Source organism: Triticum aestivum, chromosome 4D (genome assembly GCF_018294505.1).
Source record: "Triticum aestivum cultivar Chinese Spring chromosome 4D, IWGSC CS RefSeq v2.1, whole genome shotgun sequence".
In the NCBI taxonomy this organism is placed as follows: domain Eukaryota; kingdom Viridiplantae; phylum Streptophyta; class Magnoliopsida; order Poales; family Poaceae; genus Triticum; species Triticum aestivum.
The window spans coordinates 450,524,921-450,535,613 of NC_057805.1; the positions used below are offsets into that span (position 1 = coordinate 450,524,921).

The following is a 10,693-nucleotide window of genomic DNA, read 5'->3' on the forward strand; positions in this document are numbered from 1 at the left end:
GAAAAAACTTGTATTGTACTGGTATAGATCAAGAAACTGGTGTCTATTTGGATCAACAAATCATCAATATCCTGAATCCATTCGTCAATGAAGTACACCAATCTGTGCTGGCTAGCAAAAAAATACCAATCTACTATCTCTACAGCAAGCTACACCCCCATCTCATATACAGTTATACGTACAACCTACTTCATTTACCACACCAATTGTATACTTGTATGATATACGTATATACTTGCTTCAGATTTACCGTGTACTACCATGCATGTTCTGCTTGCTTCTTCATGCATACCGGCGGCGGCGCCGGCCGGCCGGCCCAGGCTTCTGGCACGCCGCCCCCTGCGTTATTCAGTGCCATGCTGTGCGTCCAGGTGATCGACAGCTCAAGTGACGAAGTCGTGTAGCAGCTGCGACGACGACGAGGCGAACCGCTGCCGGTCATCGGCGCCGTTGAGGAAGTCGAAGTCGCCGGGGTTGCCGTACAGCAGGCCCTGCTGCTCGGGCGGCACGTGGCCGGCGTTGTTGTTGTTGTTGCAGTGCTGCAGGCCCAGCGTCAGCGACACGCTGCCGCTGAGGTCGCCCATGTTGCCGCCGTACGGCACGAACCTGGCGTCGTCGCCGTGGTGCGCGAACGCGTCCTGCAGGAGGCTGCCGCCGCCCGGCCCGTGGTGGTTCAGGCTGAGGCCTGCTGGCGCGTACGTGCCCATGTCGCCGCCGCCGAGGCTGGACAGCGGGCCGGCGTCCATGCTGCCCACCGGCTCCGACTTGTAGGCATTGAGCAGCTGGCTCGCGCCGGCGTGCGTCGACGTGCTCTGGAACTCGTCCCGGTCCTGGTCCTCCGAGCATGCCGCCTCGTCCACCTTGCCGTGCTTGTTGCCGGCGTTCTCCGACGACGAGTTGGTGGAGTCCATCTCCGCGCCGAACTCCTCCTTGTACATCTCCTCCACCATAGGCTTCCACAGGCGGACGCGCGCGTTGATGAACCAGTTGGACACCTGCCCCCGGGACAAGCCGGCCTGCCTCGCCAGCATCACCTTCTCCGAGTCTTTCGGGTACCTGCATCGATCATGGCGGATCAGTGAGCGATCACCGAGGAGTAGAGTGACCAGCTGCATGGGCGGCGCGGGGGGTAGCTTACGGGTGGAGGAAGTGCTCGAAGAGCCAGGCGCGGAGGACGGAGACGGCGGACTCCGGGAGGCCGCGCTGGGGCCGCCACGCGTGCTGCGGCTGCTGCATCATGCCGAACTGCTGCATGGCGCGCTGCTGCCGGAGGTGCTGGTCGATGTACCGCAGCCGGGACAGCCCCCCCGCGCCGGAGCCGTCCTGAGGCTCGCCGAGGCTCCGCCGCGCCGACTGCACCTGCGCGCCGATCGCGTCCCGCAGCGACCGGAAGTGCCGGGAGATCGTCTGCAGGGCCAGCGCCGTGTAAGGCTTCGCCGCGCCGGAGCCGGCCACCGCGTCGAACGACGACACCACCATCTGCATCTGCTGGTGGTAGTGCCTGTACCGCCGATCCACCTGGTCCAGCATGGCCATCAGCGCCGTCACCTTGTTCTGGAGGTCCTGCCTCTCCGCCGGCGACAGCTCGGCGGCGGAGCTCCCCTCGTTCTCCTCGCCCTTGTCGCCCTCGACCTTGCCGCACTCGCCGTTGCCGGCCGAGTCGTCCTTCCTGTCCCCCTTCCTCTTGATCGCGTCCCGGACACTGACCACCTCGTCGAGCAACTCGCGCGCCGCCTTCAGGAACCTCGAGTTCTGCACGTACACGTTCACCTGCGCGTTCCTGCTCGCCGCCATCGCCATCGCCGACTGGTTCGGGCTCATCAAGGTGGGGGAAGCGGCCGCAGCCATGCCGCCTGGACGACCGTACTGGTAGAGGGACACCGGCACCTGCGAGCCGAGGCTGAGCGACAGGCCGCCCTGGTGAGTACGCTGCCCGGCTGACGCGCCGCCGTCTCCCATGAGCATCTGCGTCTGCAGGCCACCGAGTTCGGCGCTGTCCCTCGAGTTCATGAATGCGGCCGGCTCGTCATCTCGGCCGTCGCCACCGCCGCCGTGCGCGATGTGGCTCTGCTGCAGGATGGACGCCGGGAGCGGGATCAGGCCGCCGGTCGACGAGTCTGGGTATTGGTTGGACATGGGGTAGTGGTGGTGGAATGACATGTCGCCGCCGCCTCCGCCACCGCCGGCGAGGCCCCTCTGATCGTTTGAAGTGGAGAAGAACGTGGCCATCCGATCCTCTTCAGATGCAAATGCAGTCTATCATCAGAAGGGTACTACTGTACTGTCGACGCTTGGAAAGGTGTAAGGTTTTGTCTTCGGTGTCCAACTGGGAAGAAATAAAGGATTGGAAACTGTCAGAAGGCGATGTCATCTTGCTCCTAAATTCAAATTACAGTAGCAAATGGCAAAATTTGGAGCAAAGGAAACATGGTAAAAACATGGTGCGCTAGTGCAACAGTGCATCGACATACTGTACTGAATTAGGCAGAAGTATGATTATGATATGAGTGGACTAGGCAAGAATAACTGCAAATTCATACAGAAAATTACAAGAGGAGTGAAAGAATTCTACTGCAAGTGAAGTAAATCAAAAAGATAGAATGGATCCAACAGAATTGAAAGCATCTATATATCTACCTGGGAGGATAAACTTCAGACCACTGTACTTCCCGAACACACAACCCCTCAATCTTCTTTCTGAAGTACCTGCATACAAAAAGAAAGCCTTTGCACTCAGCTGATGAAACCAGCATATAATTTCAGGAAAACACCAGTCCAAATCAGTGGTACCTATCAAGGGGGAAAAAGGCCTAACTAGACATGACTTGAGATAAACTAAGAACACACAAAAATATCAGTTACTACTAGTTACTACTACCACTTGGCAATTCAGAGACCAAACTTGCTAAGAATCAGCTAAAAAGAGCAGCAATTCTTCCAGTTGGTATGGTGATGCACCCGCCAACCGCAAGTAGGTAACCAGGAACAGAGACCTCAACAAGCAAGAAGCCACAACCACACCAAGAATCCACACAGAAACCAAAACACCTAACCGAAACCTGTTGCCACTGAATCATCTACAGAATCATGGACGCAAAGGGCAAGACAAGCTTGCTAAGATGAACCTCTACACATACCTCAGCAAGAACTGGCTTTGAGGCCAAGCAAGAGCTTCTTCTTCTTGGGTGCTATCTGTTCAGAGTTTTTCTGACAGAAACCACTCAGCAGAAGACCGGCCGGAGGGTGTGGGCTTAAAATAACCAAGAACACTCGTGGGATTGTATATATCTTGCTGCTTTTGGTGTTCGTCTCTTCCCTTTTGGTTGTTGTATAGCTCCTCCTGCCTCCTTCCTTCCCTGAGCAATAATATACTCCGGGGCTGCTTGCGCCAATGAGGAGGGCCTGCCTAGTGCCTAACACTATCCCCCCGCCCCGCAAATCCTAAAGAAACCCCACCACCGTTTTTGTTTGCTTCCCTCTCGCTTATTCCTCCCTATCTCCTCTTTACCTCACTCGTTTTCTCACGTATAGGATTGCTGCTTTGCGCGCGTGCGTCACGCTCAGCAGGCTGCCGCACCAACTTGGACGGCCGAGATTGAGACGCCGATGGTCGATCTCCGCCGTCGACATGAGACCGATGCGCCTTTTAGGCATGCGATACATACATGTGTATGTACTTTAGTTTAGTTGTGACTCACATGATAAAACCAAGATATATCATACGGTAGTTGCAGGTATTTTACTAACTCTGAAGAATATGCTTCCAGATGCAAGTGTTTTTTATTTTGGTTCTGAACAATTAGACAATTGAGAATTTCAAATTTGACGCGAAACGCCGCGGAACGGAGTGGGGAAAAAAGGAGCCCTCGCTTTTATGCTGCAATAGAAACGCATAGATTCTTGCCAGTTTTGAGTGACCTTGCAGCAAGCATACTTGTTGGGCAGGCAGTTCAGTTAGTCCACTCAGTGCACAGAAAAGCAGGTCCATTACCCTCCTCACTTGCTGGGTGTGTTTCCAGCTGAAAAAGCTCCCCAAGTTGCCATTTCTAGCTGATTCTCCCAGGCGCCTTGATTGCAAGGGCACCAATCCGATCTCTTCCTTTCAGTAGGTGACGGCATCTGTTAAGACGTATTAATCCCCTAACCACCAGTTGGTAGACCTAAAACCCTCTTTCCCTCCCCCTCTCAACCCTCCGTATCTCCCAACTGATCATCAGATGCTCCTAAGCAACTCCATGCATCGGGGTACGACGCTGACATCTCACAGAAAGCCAGCCCTACCTACATCTACACATAAATACATTTGCAGCAGGACCAAATCTTCTTCTCTTCTCTTCTCCGGTTGAAGAAAGTGCATGAACAGGAGGCCCCTAGCTAGCTAACACCAGATATGATGATGAGATAACTAATGCCCCACAAACCCTTTTATTTTTCCGTTTGGTGGCAGCACTTGCTTTTGAAATTGGACATGTGGTAGTGATGTGCAAGGACGAGTGTTTCCGTGGTCCCCCTCCAATCATGAATTTGACCCCTCAACCCCCTCGCCGTTGCTTTGCGGGTCGTCTCGCTGAGCGGCGGACCAGCCCCGAAAGGCGCAGGATTCGGCGGAAATCCGGTGAACAGTCGGGTGCAGTTTGTGATGAAATGTGTATATTATTGTCTCTGTTCCTCGGCTCAAATATAGATAGTATATAGTGTGCACGTATCAAGTTTGTGATTATTCGTAGTTCTGAGAGAATATCTAGGAGATATGCTCATCGAAATAATTTTACTAATTTGTGAGGTTTGATTCATTTCATGCTATCAGAAGATACTTTTGAATGTCACCATCATGCCTTTATTATCAGGAAACATAGGTCACATCCCATTTAATTTATTTTCCTTCATCTATTTTTATTCTGTGAAAACCCAGAATTCTAATCACCACAGGCTGGAGAATCAAACTAGAGAGTCTTCAATGCATGGCAACATTATTCAGTGTGGTGACAGTGATCTTCATAGGTTCGAGAGTGAGCTGTTGCCAGCTGCTTTTCCTCCGAAGTTCAAATGATTTAATGTGGTATTTTGTCCAATTGTAGTTCAGTAGAGATCAACCACTCCTGCCATCTATTCATTCAGATGCCACGCATGGACAAATTTTAGAGGCCGGCCCGTAACTAATACGGAGTAGATACAAATGTGAAGCTCACAATCCTTATTTCTGAAGAAACATGGGCGTAATCGTTCCTAACAGCACTCATGTTGACACATATAAAGAAGGGAAATGTGAAGCTCACAATCCTTAATTTCCAAGAAACGCAGGTCATGTCGCGATTAGTTATAGACGACGAAGATCCCGTCAGACGATTTACATCAATCGCCACCTACAGGCCACAGCTAGCTAACAGATATGTCGGCCGGCCGGCCGTCCCTGGCAACGAAGAAGCTTCAGAGTTCAGACCCGCCGGTGCTACCCAACCCAACGGCCATTGTAGCCTTGTAGCTAGCTAGCTACCAGCTCCCTTCCCTGCTACGTGTCTCTCCTCTGAAAGAACTGAGACCTCACCAAATTTGTCCAAGACCTTTAACAATTAACCAATTGCTAGTAGCTAATTAGCTAGCTGTCTGGTGATCGTCCTCGGCTTGACCCACCCTTGCTTATCTCGAATTCTTAATCAGGCTAGGTGACCTCAGTTGCGTCAGTTCGTCACCGGATCGAATTAGGCGATCGCGCGCGGTGTCGTCGCGCGATTCGCCGACGGATCGTCCGATTGTGCGGAGGATGAGGTGACCAGTAGAAGTTTCCAATGATTGATTAATCTGAGGGGGTATAGCAGTGCTAGCGAGATAATAGAGAACAAACTCCCGGCACTTCCGTGGACTGCTCATGAGCAGTGCGCTGAAAGGCCATTTTGTTGACGAGATGAGCAGCGCGCGTGGGGGTGTGAATGTGAAGGTGAGTGTGACCAATCATCGGCGATAAAAAAGATGAATTAAGCTGTCACGTCAGCGGAAAAGATGAGGAGAAGAGCCGGGGAAGCATGGAGAGGAGAGATATCCGATGAACAAGAAAGAGAGAGAACAAGTGGCGGCTTCACGCGAACGTTGCTGAGCCTATGGTAGCTAGGCCTATGTGGGGGTGATACCTAGGGTCTACTACTTGGGCGAGGACAGGAGCACGTACGCACACATTATCCTAGTGTAGTGGCAGGCTCTGAGTGGATTAATTAACAGTGAGAGGAGAAAAATCGGGTAGTAGCGACAAGGGTTGATCTTTACAAGGACAAGGAAGAAGAAGAAAAGTGTATGTCGATCGATCGTGGCGTCTATAGAAAACGGGGCAGTACTTTGTTTCGTTGCGTTAGGAAATGGATCTCTGCCGAACGATGGGGGAGGGATAGATAGAGTGGAATTTTCTGGTGAGCTCACGTGAATCGCGCGGGGACGACGATGATGAGCGAGGCCACTACCAAACCCGGTACGTAACACGTCTCGTGTTGGCGTGTTACTATGTTTGTTTTTCTTGTCGCCTACTTTTGTTCAAAAACAGTATAGACACAGACGCTCATAGGTACACACGCACAATCATCTTTACAAGTACACGCACACACATCTTATCTCTATGAGCATCTTCGTCAGACTGAGCTAGCACATCATTTTAAGATTGACGAAGTCGTAAAAGACATTTTCATAGTAGACGGAACGTCTTCTTCCACTGAACACATATCACTAGAAGACTTGAAATGATTTAAGAGAAATGCAAGCACCAATATCAAGTCTAAGGATTAAACTATGATGGGTTGTTGATATCACTGTTTTTCTAATCGACTAACCATGGGTTGGTTTGCTCGTGTCGCCTTCTTTCCGACTTGTTTGAACACATATCACTAGAAGACTTGAAATAATTTCAGAGAAATACAAGCACCAATATCAAGTCTAAGGATTAAACTATGATGGGTTGTTGATATCACTGTTCTTCTAATCAACTAACCATGGGTTGGTTTGCTCGTGTCGCCTTCTTTCCGACTTGTTTGAACACATATCACTAGAAGACTTGAAATAATTTCAGAGAAATACAAGCACCAATATCAAGTCTAAGGATTAAACTATGATGGGTTGTTGATATCACTGTTCTTCTAATCAACTAACCATGGGTTGGTTTGCTCGTGTCGCCTTCTTTCCGACTTGTTTGAACACATATCACTAGAAGACTTGAAATGATTTGAGAGAAATGCAAGCACCAATATCAAGTCTAAGGATTAAACTATGATGGGTTGTTGATATCACTGTTCTTCTAATCAACTAACCATGGGTTGGTTTGCTCGTGTCGCCTTCTTTCCGACTTGTTTGAACACATATCACTAGAAGACTTGAAATAATTTCAGAGAAATGCAAGCACCAATATCAAGTCTAAGGATTAAACTATGATGGGTTGTTGATATCACAGTTCTTCTAATCAACTAACCATGGGTTGGTTTGCTCGTGTCGCCTTCTTTCCGACTTGTTTGAACACATATCACTAGAAGACTTGAAATGATTTGAGAGAAATGCCAGCACCAATATCAAGTCTAAGGATTAAACTACGATGGGTTGTTGATATCACTGTTCTTCTAATCAACTAACCATGGGTTGGTTTGCTCGTGTCGCCTTCTTTCCGACTTGTTTGAACACATATCACTAGAAGACTTGAAATGATTTCAGAGAAATGCAAGCACCAATATCAAGTCTAAGGATTAAACTATGATGGGTTGTTGATATCACTGTTCTTCTAATCAACTAACCATGGGTTGGTTTGCTCGTGTTGCCTTTGTTGGAAATATGCCCAAGAGGCAATAATAAAATGGTTATTATTATATTTCCTTGTTCATGATAATTGTCTATTGTTCATGCTATAATTGTGTTATCCGGAAATCGTAATACATGTGTGAACACATAGACCATAACATGTCCCTAGTGAGCCTCTAGTTGACTAGCTCGTTGATCAATAGATGGCTACGGTTTCCTGACCATGGACATTGGATGTCATTGATAACGGGATCACATCATTAGGAGAATGATGTGATGGACAAGACCCAATCCTAAGCATAGCACTAGATCGTGTAGTTCGTTTGCTAAAGCTTTTCTAATGTCAAGTATCATTTCCTTAGACCATGAGATCGTGTAACTCCCGGATACCGTAGGAATGCTTTGGGTGTACCAAACGTCACAACGTAACTAGGTGGATATAAAGGTGCACTACAGGTGTCTCCGAAAGTGTCTGCTGGGTTGGCACGGATCGAGACTGGGATTTGTCACTCCGTATGACGGAGAGGTATCTCTGGGCCCACTCGGTAATGCATCATCATAATGAGCTCAATGTGACTAAGTAGTTAGTCACGGGATCATGCATTACGGAACGAGTAAAGTGACTTGCCGGTAACGAGATTGAACGAGGTATTGGGATACCGACGATCGAATCTCGGGCAAGTAACGTACCGATTGACAAAGGGAATTGTATACGGGATTGCTTCAATCCTCGACATCGTGGTTCATCCGATGACATCATCGTGGAACTTGTGGGAGCCAACATGGGTATCCAGATCCCGCTGTTGGTTATTGGCTAGAGAGGTGTCTCGGTCATGTCTGCATGATTCCCGAACCCGTAGGGTCTACACACTTAAGGTTTGATGACGCTAGGGTTATAAGGAAGGTTTGTATGTGATTACCGAATGTTGTTCGGAGTCTCGGATGAGATCCCGGACGTCACGAGGAGTTCCGGAATGGTCCGGAGGTGAAGATTTATATATGGGAAGTCATCATACGGTCACCGGAAATATTCGAGGGTATACCGGTATTGTACCGGGACCACCGGAGGGGTTCCGGGGGTCCACCGGGAGGGTCCACCTGCCCCGGAGGGCCTCATGGGCTGTAGGTGGAAGGGAACCAGCCCTACGTGGGCTGGGCGCCAACCCCCCTAGGGCCATGCGCCTAGGGTTTGGGGGGAACCCTAAAAGGGGGGCGCCCCCCTTGCTTGGGGGGCAAGCTCCCTCCCCCCTTGGCCGCCGCCCCCCTCTAGATCTCATGTAGAGGGGCTGGCCCCCTTCCCCCTTCTCCCTATAAATAGAGGGGTGAGGGGAGGGCTGCAGCAGAACATCCAAGGCGCAGCCCCTCCCCTCCCCAACACCTCTCCTCCTCCGCGCGAGCTTGGCGAAGTCCTACCGGAGAACTGTCACTCCATCACCACCACGCCGTCGTGCTGCTGTTGGAGCCTTCTTCCTCAACCTCTCCCTCCTCCTTGCTGGATCAAGGCGTGGGAGACGTCACCGCTCCGTACGTGTGTTGAACGCGGAGGTGCCGTCCGTTCGGCGCTTGGATCATCGGTGATTTGGATCACGACGAGTACGACTCCATCAACCCCGTTCTTTTGAACGCTTCCGCTCGCGATCTACAAGGGTATGTAGATGCACTCCTCCCCTCTCGTTGCTAGTAAACTCCATAGATTGATCTTGGTGATGCGTAGAAAATTTTACTTTCTGCTACGATCCCCAACAGTGGGATCATGAGCTAGGTCTATGCGTAGTTTTTATGCACGAGTTGAACACAAGTTGTTGTGGGCGTCGATTTTGCCAATTTACTTGCCGTTACTAGTCTTATCTTGATTCGGCGGCATCGTGGGATGAAGCGGCCCGGACCGACCTTACACGTATGCTTACGTGAGACAGGTTCCACCGACTGACATGCACTAGTTGCATAAGGTGGCTAGCGGGTGTCTGTCTCTCCCACTTTAGTCGGATCGGATTCGATGAAAAGGGTCCTTATGAAGGGTAAATAGAAATTGGCATATCACATGTGGTTTTGGCGTAGGTAAGAAACGTTCTTGCTAGAAACCTATAGCAGCCACGTAAAAGTTTGCAACAACAATTAGAGGACGTCTAACTTGTTTTTGCAGCAAGTGTCATGTGATGTGATATGGCCAGAAGGATGTGATGTATGATATATGTGATGTATGAGATTGATCATGTTCTTGTAATAGGAATCATGACTTGCATGTCGATGAGTATGACAACCGCAAGGAGCCATAGGAGTTGTCTTAATTTATTTATGACCTGCGTGTCAACTGGAACGTCATGTAATTACTTTACTTTATTGCTAACCGTTAGCCATAGTAGTAGAAGTAATAGTTGGCGAGACAACTTCATGAAGACACGATGATGGAGATCATGGTGTCATGCCGGTGACGATGATGAACATGGCGCCCTGAAGATAGAGATCAAAAGGAGCAAAATGATATTGGCCATATCATGTCACTTTTTGATTGCATGTGATGGTTATCATGTTTTACATCTTATTTGCTTAGAACGACGGTAGCATAAATAAGATGATCCCTCGCTAAAATTTCAAGAAAGAGTTTCCCCTAACTGTGCACCATTGCGAAGGTTCGTTGTTTTGAAGCACCACGTGATGATCGGGTGTGATAGGTTCTAACGTTCGCATACAACGGGTGTAAGCCAGATTTACACACGCAATACACTTAGGTTGACTTGACGAGCCTAGCATGTATAGACACGGCCTCGAAACACAAGAGACCGAAAGGTCGAACATGAGTCGTATAGCAGATACGATCAACATGAAGATGTTCACCGATGATGACTAGTCCGTCTCACGTGATGATCGGACACGGCCTAGTTGACTCGGATCATGTATCACTTAGATGACTAGAGGGATGTCTGTCTGA

At 49.6% G+C, this 10,693-nt stretch overlaps 1 protein-coding gene across 1 annotated transcript; it reads right to left on the reverse strand.

Annotated features, from left to right (window-relative positions):
- Window positions 1-26: 26 nt before the first annotated feature.
- LOC123098529 (BEL1-like homeodomain protein 7) lies at window positions 27-3,471 on the reverse strand. The gene is made up of 4 exons (XM_044520560.1): window positions 3,138-3,471; window positions 2,638-2,706; window positions 1,139-2,326; window positions 27-1,056 (listed from the first exon to the last, which is right to left on the reverse strand). The coding sequence occupies exons 3-4, from the start codon at window positions 2,227-2,229 to the stop codon at window positions 384-386; spliced, it is 1,764 nt and encodes a 587-aa protein (XP_044376495.1). The 5' UTR covers window positions 2,230-2,326; window positions 2,638-2,706; window positions 3,138-3,471; the 3' UTR covers window positions 27-383.
- Window positions 3,472-10,693: the final 7,222 nt, after the last annotated feature.